The 15651-nt window shown below is 46.7% G+C and overlaps 1 protein-coding gene across 1 annotated transcript in view; it reads right to left on the bottom strand.

Moving 5' to 3' along the window:
- The window catches only part of ALPK2 (alpha kinase 2), a 37971-nt gene extending 28722 nt beyond the window's left edge, over positions 1 to 9249 (bottom strand). The window contains exons 1-4 of the mRNA XM_064578830.1: positions 9070 to 9249; positions 5542 to 5689; positions 2116 to 2243; positions 1964 to 1999 (exon numbers count right to left, since the gene is read on the bottom strand). Of these exons, the coding sequence (XP_064434900.1) occupies positions 1964 to 1999; positions 2116 to 2243; positions 5542 to 5657 (280 nt within the window). The 5' untranslated portion in view covers positions 5658 to 5689; positions 9070 to 9249. The remainder of the gene's footprint in view (positions 1 to 1963; positions 2000 to 2115; positions 2244 to 5541; positions 5690 to 9069) is intronic.
- Between the last annotated feature and the right edge of the window lie 6402 nt (positions 9250 to 15651).

Genomic DNA, 15651 nt, shown 5'->3' with positions numbered 1-15651 from the left:
ACACAAAAGTTGTTCCAGACTATGTGCTCAGAAATAAGAAGGGAAATTTTTTTGTATAGTACTACATTGGGTATAATTAACAATCCTATCTATGATTTCCAACAGAAATGTCTACTTAACAAAGATAAAACAATGAAAGGGAAAAAAAATAAATCTTAGGACTTTTCTTTGAAAGCCCTGTGTGTTATCATTAGGTTGTGCTAGCTTGTGTTTTATTTGAACTATCATTCATTTTGGGCTTTCCCACAAGCTTGGTTTTATTAGTTTTTTAATTAGAGACCAACTTGTAAAATATTATTTGTTCTTCCTCTGGAGAACTCAACTAATAAAATGTTTAGTGAGAGAGACTCCTCCAAATACAAAAGGTGATAAAGAAGTCATTTGAGGCTTCTTCATCTGAAAGATCAAGGGGACAGGGAGGAAAGTACGGGATCCCCAGCCCGGTGAGTCACTGACACTGGACCCCCCAGTCACAGGGGGTCTGACACTGGGAGGAGGTGATGTCATCGGGTCTAGACCCGAGCCCTCTGGTTGGAGTCACAGGGCTACACTCATCCCCACTGGGGTCTTATTCCTAACTGGTAAAAACCTAGAAAAATGGGTTTATGGGAACCTAAATGAACGTGGTCACAGCAAGTATCTGGGATGTGAATGCCAAGCAATGCTAAGAAGCTGATGACGCAGAGAAAGTCTTCTGAAAGTCATTGTGTTTTCTCATGTATAAGGAGAAAGGACATCCTTTTGCATATTTAGACTTTTGGAGAGATGGTGGGGCAGACATGGAAAAAGGATCTAAAATTATACAAGTACACTCCGTGCTAAAGACAGGCACGTAGCATTGAAAAGGTTTGCAAAGAGCCTGCGTTTGTTGTTTTGGATAAATATCATGATACGTATTTGCTAGAGCATTTCTAAGTCAAGATCCCAGCTTTTTGCCTTTAATGAACTAGGTGTTCTCCATCATAACTGCATTTACTGTCTTGTCTTCACAAAGACTTCACCGTCTTCAGGTCTTTTGTTCGTCTAAAAATCAGCACACGAAGTGAATCTCTTTATGAGCTAAATCAACTAAGTTATCAGTTTTACTCACCCCTCTTCTAAAAGTGACCAAGGTGCTAAAAGCCGTGGTCACGTGGGTGAGGCGGGCGTGCACAGATGGGCATCTCTTCCTGGTTCCATGTTTTCCCGATGTCACATTGGCAATTTAAAATCGGCCGTGGTGAGACTCTTTACACCACAGAAAGGAGTAAACTCAATGAATCAGCCTCCCATCCTGCCAGGTCGTTAAACATTTCCCAGCACACCACTGGGTGGGGATGGGCATGTGTGGGGACAGGTACTTTTCCCTAAGAGGAAACACAGGCCAAGCAGGACTCCACCAAACTGTCCCCAGTGGGTGGCCCAGCGGCAGGTGACTGTTCAGGAGCTGTTGTTAGGCTGCTGCCATACCAGGGCCAAAACGCCAAAGGAAAGCACCCACACACATCTTTCATTTTCATTAAGATGCAAACGAATGGAGTTACTCTGCTCAACGCCTGGCTGTCTTTGGCATCGGCCCAGTTAGTCAAACCGCGAAGTAAACCGAAGACACAAAACCGGCTGCGTCAGTCATTGCCGGAGACTGAAACGCCCCTGCAGAGGGGCTGGATGCAAGCCTGAGGCTTAAAGGAAGAAGTCTTACCCCAAAGCCCTGCCAATGTGTCCTCGAGCACTGCATGCTGCAGTCTGATCTTGCATAAACACAACTCTTCTGGATACTTGTCACCTCCTGCACTTACTGTAAGCCATGCGACTAGCTTGAACTAGCTCATGAATTGTCACTCATGTCTCAGTCATTCGGGCTCTCTCTCCTACTTGGTTAGAAGAGTCGATGGGAATACTGCTTCTACCATTGATTCCAGGAGCTATTTCATGCTTTTATGGAGTGCCCCCGTCCTTGGACATCCAACTCGGATTGGCTTACCTTTCATATCCTGGTGACTTGAGAGTTGTTTCAGAACTAGAGGAAGACAAAGAAGAGAGTGCCTTCAGTACGCATGGGCATTCTGAACTGGGGTTGGGGGTGGGGGGAGCAGAGCTCGTGGTTTTCGCCTGAAACTGACAGCCGAGGCTTACCTTCGGCCGTGAGGTTAAACTCAGTGGTCACTTTTCCATAACTGTTCTTGATGCTGCAATAGTAGATGCCCTGGTCCTTCTGACCAGCTTGCATGATGGCCAAGGACACAGTAGAGCTGTTGCCTGCACTGCAATAGGGGACATGAATATTTGAACGCTTTATCGTTCTGAGGTTGGATGTTTCCAATACACTTAAGGAGAAAGAAACACATGCTTCCCTGCCCTCTTGTTTTTTGGGCCAGCAGGCTGGCTAAAAGAACAAGATCTCGATAAGCTGTTTAAATAATTCATTTGTCTGTAGGGGACGATCAGTGCGATTTTGGTTTAGCATCCTCGCTCCAACATGCAGTATTAATACAGAAACATTTGGGAGGTTTGGCTGCCGCTGGCAGAGCAAAGAACCAGAAGTGTGAATTCTGGGGACTGTCATTAACCTTTCTGCTCAGAATTTACCTCAATTATGTTACTAATGCAGATGACCCGTGCTTGAAGGAAACCTGAAAATTCCAAACCCAAATCTAAACACAGACACAATAAGGGACAAGAGAAAGGAGGTCTCTGCTATAAATAAGGATGTGTGGCTGAGGGTATTCTTTTAAATAGGGTACTCCCCTACTGAATACCATCCATCCATCCGCCCTCCCACCCATTCAACCTTATTAAGTTCTAGGCACCGTGCTATGAACAGAAAAACCAGTGGTGGTGGTGATGATAGCTAATGCATATGGAGCACTTGGTATGCACCAGGCCTTGTACTAATGACTTAAACGTCTATTTCATGTCGCTCACAGATCAATCTAATGAGAGAAGTAGTATATTACTATTCCCGTTTCACAGATGAGGGAACTGAGGCATACAGAGATCAAGCACGTGACCTCAGATCACACAGCTGATAAGGGTTGGGCGGGAACTTGAACCAAGAAAGCCTGAGTCTGGAGTCCTCACCTTGATCTCGTTATGCTGCCTACTCAAGTGATTTGTGATCACTGTCCTCAAATCTGGGATAATGGGAATTATGGCTAACGCTCCAATCTTTATTCCAAAGTCTGAGACTAAAAATTTAGTTGTAGCCAAAAAGTTACATTAAATATTGTTGCAGTTTTGTTTTGAATGTTGTTAAACATTCACCAGGTTTGTCCTTTTCAGTTTTAGGTCATTTCACAGTTCAACCATAAATTCCACTTATCATGACTCTGTCTCAGTTGCTCATTCCACAAAGTATTCACGATCGGTTGGTTTTTCGGTGGACATCAAGACTCTGATTTACACATGTACCAAAGGCTTAAAAAAAAAAAAGTCCACGAAATCATAATACATCATCCACCGACAGAGCCTCTGAACACATCTTGAATGCGTGGTTGAAAGTGGACAGGCCCAGTTATGGGGAGAAGATTTCCTGTTGGGCTGGGAAACTGAGTCACAGAAGGGCTGGGGCAGTGTCTTTCTCTGTGGCTTCTGACCCAGAGATTCCCTGATGCTCTGACACTTGACAGAGAACCCTGGAGGCCCTTTCCTGCCCTTCATAGGTCACAGTTTAACGGGTTCACCCAAGGAGAATTTAATTATGGGAGAACGCTCCTGTGCGTGACTTTGCTATTTAAATAGAACCCCTGAGACATTTTAAATTTGCAACTTATAGGTTCTGTCTAGGAGAAAAGGTAACCCCCAGTGTTTGTTACCTGTCAAATATTAACCAGTTTTGTATCTGTTTGCAAAAGTATCATCTATTGCATTTCATTTGCCCGACTGACTATATAAATCTCCTTTCTTCAAAGGCTCCTTTGAACAGCTTTACCATCTTCCTGGTTCTTCATTATTTAATGAGTTGAAAAAGATCTCTGCTACATGGCTACACTAAACTTGTTTGAGAGATTTCAGCTTCTTGAAAATTATGTTTTGACAAGGCAGTGAGATGCTTCTTGGAGGGACACGTAAAGGAAACACTCAACTGGAATTAAGGGTGAAAGAGAATTTGATAACATTTAAAAAGCCACTTGAAATAATATAAAAGATTTCTCGATATACAGAGGGTGTACGACTCCCAAGTATTCTCGGGTCACCAAAGCCAGTGTGGCCAAGACGAAATGAAGCCAACGTCACTAAGAACATAAAGGCCTAGTGTCACTAATACATGGCAAGTCTGTCACTGTCATGTGCTCTTCAGAGGGAGGTCAGGTTTTCTAACAGCGTCTCAAATGGAAAAGGGACCCAAAGGATTCGGGTGCCAATTGTGAGCTCAGAGCAAGACTGCGAAAAACCCCACTGGTTAATTATCCTTGGCTGACAGCTACAGAAAGTTTTTTAAATGAATCATGAGTGCTTCTTTTCTATAAAGCTCTAGGGAGCGGCCTTGATTTGAAAATGAAGCCATTTGTTCTCCATTATAATTCTTCTTAAGCCATACATAAGACAGGCAGGATAATAGCAACGTTTCAGGCAGCAAGGCATTATTCCATCCATCACAATCCAGTTCGATTTTCTGGAGTGATGTCATGGAAAAAAACTATAGCTCAAATCTGCCATAGTTGCATTTGGGACATAATTTCCAGACACATGTTCCACGCAGACATATTTGATTTAATTAGACAGAAAGCTCTCAGATTTTTCTTCCTTTTGCAGGCTATTTGTGACAAGATGAAGGGGGTAGGAACACCTCCATGGGACCTCCTTTGGCAGAAAGAAGCACCTGAGGACTGTTTGAGTTAGGGTGGTTCCCACTGAGCCAGGTGATCTGTTTAAGGAGCCACGCCCCTCAGGTGTGTCAGATGAAGCTCAAGGTCCACAGTTCACGTGAACGAGCGTGTATTGCCAGCAAGGAGCTTTAGGAAGCCGTTCGTCAGGTTCATTCCAACGGGAATTCTAGGCAATGATTCTCACTCTCCTCTCTCTCCCCTCTTCCTCGCCTTTCCATCCTAGGGCCCCAGAAATAAATAGTTTTTTCCATCTCAGAAATGGCTGCTTATCACCCTCCAAGCTCCTACTTTCTATGACCTCATGGTATAGAGGTAGTTTTTCTTTTTTTCTTCCTCTGGATTCACCTTCTTAGCGTTGAAATTTGTCAGGCTCATGGGAATTTATGAAACAGAAAACACAGCCAAATTCACAGACATACAGAAGAGAGCTCTGTCTCTTGGGACCACAGAACCTCAGACTAGAAGATGATCTGACCCGTTCCCCTGATTCTAGAAACATCATGAAAGGTTTCCTGACTTCCTGAGGCCACAAAACTCAGGGGTGGCAGAGCCCAGCTAAGAACCTTCCACACCCTTCCCTGTCTAGACATCTGTCTTCAGTTACTCGCCTTGGATACTTTGGGTGTGGGGTTTCGGCTTCGGTTTTCCTTTTTACTTCCTAGAACTAATTTCTTTTAGAACTACGTTGTGAAACAAGCAACAGCTATGAAAAGTGACCGGGCAAATATCGCACCTTCTCTGCACTTGGGCTATTGACTTTGAATCTTTTGTCCACCAGATTGTAGAATCTTCATGAATTTCTGCAAACTGGCAGCTTAATCTTATATTCCCGGAGTGGTCAGGGTACATCTCGGCTTGGATCTTTTTCAGTAATATCGGAGCTGGAAACGAGATATTTGCAGGTCAGTGTCCTTACAACAGTTGCAAAGAGCTTCACGGTGGGGAAAAGACGTGGCATCTTGTATCACATTTCATTCTTGTATCACATTTCATTCTGACAACAATCCCAAGAATAGGGATAATAATTATTACCCTCAATTCATGGATGAGGAAACCAAGTGTCTGCGGGGAGATGTGGCATGCCTAAACAGACAGAAAATGAACAAACCAATATAATAGAAAAATCTCATTTTTCGTTACTTAAAACTCCCTGAGATCTATAATGCATAAAGTGAAATAGAATGTGAGAGACTTTTTTTTTTTTTAAAGAAGAGGGTAGGGGACTGTGGATACCTAGTCTATAAACCTGGGCCAAATAGAATGCTTTTAAATGATCACCAGATAGTCCAGGTCAAAAGCAGAGCTGGGGATTAGGGAGCAGAATAAAATCCAGATTATCCAAGTAATTGTGGTGAAGCCCCCAGACACAAAAGGCGACTCAAGAGTAAGTTATGAATAACATTCATCCATCTTTCCCCTTGATCAGTTGTCTTTGCTGAAGATATCCTAAAGGATTGCAGTGATGTCTGCTATCAATTTTATGAGCAAAAGAGAAGTGTCTTCTTTTTTTTTTTTTTTAAGATTTTTATTTATTTTTTTGACAGAGAGAGGCACAGCGAGAGAGGGAACACAAGCAGGGGAGTGGAAGAGGGAGAAGCAGGCCTCCCCCTGAGCAGGGAGCCCGATGCAGGGCTCGATCCCAGGACCCTGGGATCATGACCTGAGCCGAAGGCAGACGCTTAACAACTGAGCCACCCAGGCACCCCGAGAAGTGTCTTCTTGAATGGAATGGGAGCAAGTAGGAAACCATTCCCCAGGGGGTTGGCCTGCGCTCTTTGAATATCGCCTTTCTCAATCAGGGATGAGCGCGCTGCAGGCCAGGGAAATGTGTCATTACTCAGGCCAGCCACTGGGTGGCAGCACGGACATTAGAACGGGACAAGGACGGCTGACCCAGCCAGGTGGGCAGAATGATTTGGCAGTTAAGGTTACTGCCAAATGTGGAAATGTGGTGTCAGTCTTCTACAGACCAAGTCCCCTAACTCCGCAGCTGTGGTAACCCAAAGCAGGACGTAATCCCCGGCTAAGCCAGAAGTCCTCAATGCTGACGCTTTGTTTGCCCCTTGCCCTCGAGTCCCCCTACCGTGAAGTCGCGAATGGGCTAAAGGTGCCTCTCATCCCTCCTTGATGCCCACAGACACTTGGGCAGGAGAATGCATATTTAAAAGCTTATTTTCTTCCCAGGAAGTGATAATGGGCTGCCCAGGGAACAAGTTCCTCAACTGGGAAGTAGCTGAAGATCCTAACAATATGATGGGAGAGAAAGAAAACATACCAAGTGCTTATTGTTGGCAACACCCGTTTCAGTGCAAATGGCCCTACGGGACGAGCTGTGCTAGGTACCGAGGCCCATGGTCTCACATTCCTGGTCCAGGGTTTGGACCCAGACTGGCTCCTCATCTGGGACCTAATTCCTCAAGGGCCCTTCCAACACTATGCGGTGGCAGTCTTCATGATGATTTGTGGATACCCAGATGTTCCTAAGGCTGCCAACCCTGTCCACCGCCCATTCTAAGTTCTGAACACAGAAAGTTGGGGGGGGATAGAGGGGAGGGTATACAGTGGGCAGCAGAACGAAATGAGGGTCTTGGAAAGCTAGAAAGCTGGCTTGGACAAGAAGCCTCAGGGCTTCAGAAAGGTCCCCTATTGGGGCGCCTGGGTGGCTCAGATGGTTAAGCGTCTGCCTTCGGCTCAGGTCATGATCCCAGCGTCCTGGGATCAAGCCCAGCATCGGGCATCCTGCTCATCCTCCCTCTCCCTCTGCCTCTCTCCCTCCTCATGCTCTCTTCCTCTCTCCCTCTCTCTCTCTCTCTCTCTATCTCTGTGTCTCAAATGAATAAATAATAAAAAAAAATCTTTAAAAAAAAAAAAAGAAAGGTCCCCTATTTGTGTGGGAGAAAGGGAGGAATGGAGAGGAAGGAGCTACAAGGAAGCCCTGGGAGTGTGGCCAGGTTTTTCTTCTGTGTGTGGCCAGAGCCAAATGTTGAAGGGAAAGGCTAGAATAGAAAGCTTTGAATGTCCCCAAGAAAGGGTACTCAGTTTTATTTCTTTGAGTCATCTGAGTCACCCCCCCCAACACACGTACTAATTCATTCCCCAAGGGGTCTCTGGTGAGAGAGCAAACCCCCCCCACCCCACCCCCGCAGAACGCTGTGCTCACACCCAGACCCAGACACCAGACACCCAGTGCAAACTCCACCAGCCTGTGCTTACCTGCATGGTCCTTGTTCCTACGGTAACTTGAATAACCACCGATAAGGATTCCGAATAGACATTTCCCTTTGGGCTGAAATCACTTTAGAGATCTTTTAAAATACTACTTCATCCTCTTTAAATATGTGGGTTCTTGGTTTTGGGTTTTTTTTTTCGATTTTATTTATTTGAGAGAGAGAGAAGAGCCACAAATTGAGGGAGAGGAAGACAGGGAGGGGCAGACTCCCCGCTGAGCAGGGAGACCAACTTGGGACTGGATCCCAGGACCCCAGGATCATGACCTGAGCTGAAGGCAGACACTTAACAGACTGAGCCACCCAGGTGCCCCAACTTTAAATGTTTTAAAACATATATCCTAGAATCCTGGTTGGATGCCCCCAAACTTTCGGAGGGAGTTTTGCATTGAATCCTGTCTGCAGCAGGGGCTGAGGGCCATGTGCTGTGCACGGGAATAACGAGCATCAGTGTGGAAGTCTGAAAACTTGGGCAGGAGGAACAAAGCCCCCACTTCGGGTTAAGGGGGCCCCCAGCGTCGGGCTCCTGCATGTGCAGATGGCATCACTTGGCTGTGGCGTCTTCTCTTCTGACTCGTCCCGCCCATGGGAAGGGAAAGAAGAGCTCTGAAATAAACGAGGCTAAAATTCAGTTCAGGGATGGAGTTTGGGGTTGAGGTGACACCCCCAGCAAAGCAGAGGTGACTGCACTTACAAGGTCCCTGAGCCTCAAGTGGTCTGAAACCTGGAACGGAGCCCCCAGGGCACTTTAGACTCAGACAAAGAGGAGTGTGAGTTGGAAAGAAATTTTATGCTCCCATTTGGAAGAAAACCCAGGATTCAATTAAGCCGTTTTTAATGAAAATCACCAATTAAAGAGGAGACTCCCAGATTGTACCTAAATGTTTATTTCTGTAAATCCTGCTTCGTGTGTGGTCTATTTAATTATACTAATTAGCTACACTGATGAATGCTTCTGTTTATCTTTTAAAATATTTTTTAAAGGATAATTAAACAGAAAGTCATTTTAATCACACTCCCTCGATTAAACCTACCTCCAGGCAGCCTCTTATAGTGGTTCTCTCTCGAGACCACTTGGGGACCTGTTAGAAACCACTTTCTGCAGCCCGAAACTTGAATCAGAAACTCTGGAGGTAGAGCCTGGCAATCTGCACGCAGAAACTGGACATCTGGTTCGCAAACCCCAACGTTAACAACGACAGAGAGCGACAGAGCCTCACCTTTCCCTTCTCTTTTGCAAGGAGGCTTTTTTGCGTCTTGTTTCTCCTCTGCACCTGATGCCGATGTTTCAAGTTCAGGAATCCTCTTGAGAAAGGTTGAACTCTTTCTGACATTCTCCTTCTCTTCCAATCGCAGCCTCAGGGTGGCCACCCTGGACAGAATTTTCTTCTTCACCCCCTCAGCTAAATGTCCACTCCCTGAGGTTTCTTGCTTCTTGACCTCCCCGAAGCCACTGGCTGCTGGAGAGGACTTTGGGAAGCTGAGGGTCAGGGCGGCTGTGTGCCTGAGCTTCTCCTCCCTTGGTTTTCCCCCATAGCCCAGATTGGAGCCCTGTTGACATGGGGACTTCAGTGTCTCAGGAGCCTTCTCTGATACACATTCACCTGCAATGGATGCCAAGGTCACGGCTGGGGAGCCCGATGCACCGGCGGGTTTGGTTTCCCCAGTGTGGGGCTCCTCCATTGTAGGTGCCTGGTTTTTGTGGCTTTTTGAAAAGTTTGTGATGTTTCCTTCGGGACATGAAATAAAAGGCAACCGAGTGAGCCCACTGGGAGAGGGTGAATGTTTCCCACACTCACTCTCAACGGCTCCTCTCTCCTTTGAGTCAGAAAATGCGTATCGGTGGTTTCTGGGCTCCACTAAACCCTTCTCAGGGACGTCATGAATTTGACCCGAGGAATTGTGAATATCAACTCCAACAGACGCATGAGTCACCACTGCAGGGCCATCAGAAAGAGGTAAAGTGGGGAAAACAGATTCTGCTTTGTTGTTTTTACTTCGTTCAGCCTCCCCTGAGCTTCTCATGATGCCCTCTTGTATTTGGCTGATTCCACGTCCGCGTGGAAGTGTTCCCTCACCTTCGTCAGGACTTGGGACTTGCAAGAAGGCAGGCTGGACTTCTGGTCTCTGGCCCATGGGCCCATCATTCCGTTTCCTCTCCTCTCTGATGACAGCTGGCGTGGATGCCGAAGGCCCTGCTGTCTCAGCCCAGGCGCACACCATCACATCTGCTTCATCCGTGGGATCCACAGAGGACTCTACAATTTTAGGGCTGGTCAGAAACCGTTTAAAGAAGGCAGTGTGATCTGCCTGGATTCGGTTTTTCTCTCGGTTTTGACTCACACTGTTAATATTTTCCCTCTTTCCGGTTTTGCAAGTCTCTGATAGCAAATCTGTGACATATAATTCCTTTTTGTCTAAAGGATCCGCAGATGACTCTAGGAGTCTGGGTTGGCTCAAATACTCGGAAGAAAGACTACTCCAATATGCAAGGCTGGCTGGTTTTCCATTTTCATGGGTTTCTCTGTTATTAGCAAGGACTGAGCCAGACTCAGCCTGAGGGCTGTGAGCCTTGAGAACGTCCGATACAGCCCAGACCCTGTCAGGAATTATGGGACCAGCTTCCAACTCCTCGTACTCGGAACCTGTCGGTTGTGTTAGTGGCCAGACTTCTGGAATGGAAGCTTCCAGAGGTATAACCTTCAGCTTGCTGTCTGCTTTCCAGAGTCCTGGCCCGCTTCCTCCTGACTCTTCCAGGGGGATATTAGAGAGAGGTGGGATGTGGCTTGGAGCCTGACCCCTATCTTCCACAGGGCCTTCAGCCACCTTGCACACGCTAGTCCCCAGGCCTGAGCTCTGTCCTCTCTCCTCCCTGGAGTTTGCTGATAAGCGGTCCAAGGACACTGGGTCTATTTCCCCTTGGGCAACAGGTGTCGTGGGCCAACTTTCTCGGAAATCATCTTCAGGAGGAGAACTCTGTTGGGGTAAGCTCTCCTGCTGGATCCTCTGTGTTGTTTCACTTTCCTTGTCTTGGAAATTCTCTTCACGGCTCCTACTGTCTGCTCTGTCCACTGTCAGGCTCTTATTTCCAGAATGGTTATCAGTCTGAAGAGGGGAACTGCAGCAGAAACCCTCTACTTCTGGGAGCTGAGGTACATGGACGTGGACCCCTGGTCCACTGGGAGCCTTGCAAAAGGGCTCTTCTAAAGATGTGGTTGTGGAATCATTTAAAATATGACCCAACTGTGCACTGGAAGGAAGCTGGCAAATATTTTCATCCGGTGCCTGAGGTGAACTCTCCTTGGGACTATCTGCATGACTGTTCTCAGCAACTGAAACAGGGAGGTATTTGGCTGGGTGGACTTTGGTGGCCAAGGTGACCGTCGATGTGTCCCCACTCTCCCTGGTCACCTGAAGACACTCAAGATTAGCAGTTAAAGTCATTGGCTTCTCCTGAGGAAGCATTACAGCCGAACCATTTCTGGCTGGCTTGTCTGCAGTGTCTGGGGCACTGGTTCTGGGACACTCGTCACTGCCTTCTGGAAACTGCACTGAAGACGTGTTCTCAGAACACAGACGCTGTCTTTCCTCAAACCCTCCCGAGTTGCTGGGGCTTGGCCTCTCCCGGCCAGTCTGTACTAAGGAGACCACGGTGGAGGTGACATTCTCCACCTCTGCTAAATTTTCCCCTGTGCCACCTTCCCTGGCTTTTTGTGACATGTTCCAGGTAAAAGTACTGGTGAAAAGAGGGGGCATGGCAGAGTTTCTTTCCTTGCTGCTCTTGCATGGAGACTGTGGAAGCTCAGAGCCTCGTGTTTGAGAGAGAATGCCTGGCATCTCGTTATCATGAGAACAGGAATCAGATACTTTGCTTTGACTCTCCGCCAGCTCTAAGTCCATGGAGCAAATTTCCTGAGGCGAATATTTATCAGCTGAGGCTCCACCAGGAGAATCCGTCTTTTCACAGGCTCCTTGGTCACGCGCTTCAAGACGCTCCAACACGCTCGCTGCCTCCCTGCCCCTTGGCCCATCGTATAAGGTTTCCAGGGTGCAGCTGGTATTTGTGGGGTCAGGGGAAGCAACAGAGAGAGCCTTGGGCTCCCAGGGGTCAGCCCTGCCCTCCTGGGGGAGAAGCACTGACAGCTCCCAGGGGGATGTATTTTCATTATTGGCATCTGGGATGCTCAGCTCATATCCTAGGTCTACCCAGGAACCTCCAAGTGAGTGGTCTTTTCTGTACTGCTTTTCTCCATGCTGTGGGCATCGAGTACAGCTTCCTAGCTCCAGGTGTTGGGCCAATGATGTGTCCTCCTCGTCGATCCCTCCTACATTGGGGAAGGAATTTGTTGTGGTCCCAGCAAATGCAGACTGCTCCCCAGCAGGATCTGAGAACGCTGGCAACTGGCTGAGAAAGTCTCCCTCCCTGACTGTTTCCTGAATTTGCACCTAGGAAGATGAAAGTGATATTAATAGACTTGTTCCTAGGAGAGCCCCCAATTGAGCATTCCTGCGAGCCCAAGAATGTTAATCCTCGATGACTGTCATAATGGACAAGTGGAGTAGCAGGAATGATTGAAATCTAAACACTGGTCCCCAAACCCTCTCTAGCTGTTAGAGACTTCCTGGAGAAATGCACATTTAAGCAACTATGTTCCAGGGGACCCTTGGTCAAATTCCCCATTATAAGCAAAAAGCCTTCTGACCGTCATCATTTAATGCTTTCTTGTCTCTCTCTCAGGAAAAAAAGAAATAAATTGAATATAAACTATTCTGATCAAGTGAAGTCACCAGAGCCTGTGTGCATCTCTCCAGAAAGATATATTTCACGTGAAATATACAGTGCTTAAAGTAGTAATGAACGACCTTTGTCCCCAAGATACGGCAGCTTCCTGGTTAATAATGTTACTAAAGAACAGAGAAAGGCCTGTCCTTTGAATCTGCCTCTAATGAAGTAACAGGTTTATGTCTGGTCACCAGCGCTGCCAATTATCTCCCAGGAAGGTTATAAAATCCTAGAATGCCTCTTCCCCTTTAAAACAGATGCCCTGTGGCAAGCAGACCATGTCCACGAGAAGTCGAAGATTCAGGGGAAGAGAGAGAGAGAGAAAGGGGTGGAGGAAGGAAGGAATGGAAGGAGGAAGGAAGGAAGGAAGGAAGGAAGGAAGGAAGGAAGGAAGGAAGGAAGGAAGGAAGGAAGGAAGGAAAGGAAAGAAGGAAGGAAGGAAAGAAGGAAAGAAAGAAGAAGGAAGGAAGGAAGGAAAGAAGGAAAGAAAGAAGAAGGAAGGAAGGAAGGAAGGAAGGAAGGAAGGAAGGAAGGAAGGAAGGAAGGAAGCTAGCTAGCTCACTTTGTGAGGAGTAAACCCTGACTGTTTTGTGACGTTGGCTATTGTTTAAGGAAGCAGCAAGATCTTGGACTACATTCTTGTCTCTTAAAACTTTTAGCTCATCAATTATTTCAACACACCTCAAAATCATGCCTAGCCAACAAAAAGGGAATTGCCGCTAAATTTTGGCAAGTGCCTCTCTCTTTGCTCCCAGGAGTCCCACTTTGGAACAGCCCTCTTCAAATGTGCAGAAACTGATAAATGGGCTTAGAGAGGGGAGGAGACAGTCTCCCAGTGTACGACAAAGCCAACCTGGAATGATCCTGGGTATGGTATGGCCCCAAGTCCTGAGGCTCCTTCCCATAAATCACAGGGGGGATCTTGGGTCTTCTTGCCCTGCAGTCAACCCGTTTACATACCACCAGTGGGGAAAGAAGGACAGAGCCTCACCGCCCTCCACACTCCCCCAAGGCTGCCTGCCGCCACCACCGATTCCCCTCTTATCTCCTCCTTAAACGCACCCTGATGTTCATTTAATTCTGATCTTATTGGCATACAGGCGCTAAATGAACAAGAAGAAATTTAGGATAATTTCCTGCGCCATACACTCCAGGAGGGCTGGGACCATCGTCGATTCAACAAATGTTTATCGACGGCCTCCAGGGTACCAGGGAGTGTCCCGGGTGACGCGGACACAGCACCGACAAACTGCCCATCGGGAAGGAGCTCCCTTTCTGTGTCGTCTTCAAGCAAGTAAGAGCAATTGGCACCTACCAGGTGCACCATAAGCGCTTGTTGAAGGAAAGAGTAAATGAATGAACCATGCACGTTCAGGCAGCTCAAGCCAATGTCACCCATTAAACCTCTAAATCTGAAGGGCTTTGGACTTCCATCTGCTCCCGACTTTGGGAAAACTCTATTTTAAAAAAAGACTTTTAACCAGAAGCCGGGGCACTATTGGCTTGCATCCCAGGGTTTCTTAAAAAGAAAAATGTATTTACTTTCTTTCTCTAGCCCCCATCACATTAAAATGGAAAAGGGAAAACAAGGAAGCTCACTTCTGGGAAATAAGAAACAAGCGTTTGTTTCTTTTTTTCTTAGTGTCAAGAAGTTTAAGATGTATATGGTCTCATCTCTATACCTGAACCTCTGTAGCACGTATAGAGAATGCTCTTTCCATTCGCTTTTTTGGTTCAGTTTTTTCGTAACGAGCTGTAGTACAAAATATACCGAAATATCAAGCATAGAAAGTGTGGGTAGTTTCCTGGTCATGATTTGAGAAATGAGGGAAGACTGTCCAGTTAAAAACACCAGGACCCTCTCCTGAGCCTTCTTCCCTGGCCCGAATTTCCACGGCCTATGTCAGTCCTTTATTTTAAGGTCCCGTCATCATTGTATTATCATCAGACATTTATGAAGTAGCTGCCTCGTATAGAACTCTCTGCCAGGCACTGGACAATTTTTTCCCAAAGGGCTCCCGTTAAAAAGCCACTATGTTACTTACTGGGATGCTACCCACCCATTATTGCTCATCACCAGACGACAGAGTTATAGGCTGATACCTAGCAGACACTAGTCTCTGGAGAGGGTGCATCACAGGATGAATGAGTTTTGATCAGGGGGAGTTTGGTCATTGGGATATATCAGCATAGCCATGGTAGCATGCCTTGATTTCCAAAACAGTCATGTTCCTGTTAACGTATACTCTCTCCTCCCCTCTCTTGCTCTGAAAATAAAATCCCACTTTAAAGATTTTTTTTTTTTTTGAGAGAGAGAGAGACTGAGAGAGAGAGAGCATGAGAGGGGGGAGGGTTGGAGGGAGAAGCAGACTCCCTGCCGAGCAGGGAGCCCGATGCGGGACTCGATCCAGGGACTCCAGGATCATGACCTGAGCCGAAGGCAGTCGCTTAACCAACTGAGCCACCCAGGCGCCCTAAAATCCCACTTTAAAACAGCCTAGTGAAGCCTCACATGTGTAAAGAAGTATGGCAAATCCTTGACTGTGTAAATTCATCCACCAGACAAATGTTTACTGAGCATCTACTATGTACCAAGTTCTATTCTAAGCACTGGGGAAGCATCAGTGAGCAGAACAAAGACTGCTGGCCTTTTGGAAATTATGTCCAAGCAACAAACCACACAAACGGTCTGCTGCTGATGTGAAACTCCATCAATTTGATTTGAAACAATGGGCTTTTCTCAAAGTGGAGCCTTTAACAGCCTAGTGCATACTTGTCGAGGCTGAGACTCGGTTCCAAGGGCTGGCTCCTTGGGTCTCATTCAGAGACTGAC

Source organism: Mirounga angustirostris, unplaced genomic scaffold, assembly GCF_029215605.1.
Source record: "Mirounga angustirostris isolate CCGP_5_RB_7025 unplaced genomic scaffold, mMirAng1.0.hap1 SCAF_14, whole genome shotgun sequence".
NCBI lineage: Eukaryota > Metazoa > Chordata > Mammalia > Carnivora > Phocidae > Mirounga > Mirounga angustirostris.
Note: the sequence above shows the minus strand (reverse complement) of the source record. Positions and strands in the feature narration are given on the sequence as shown.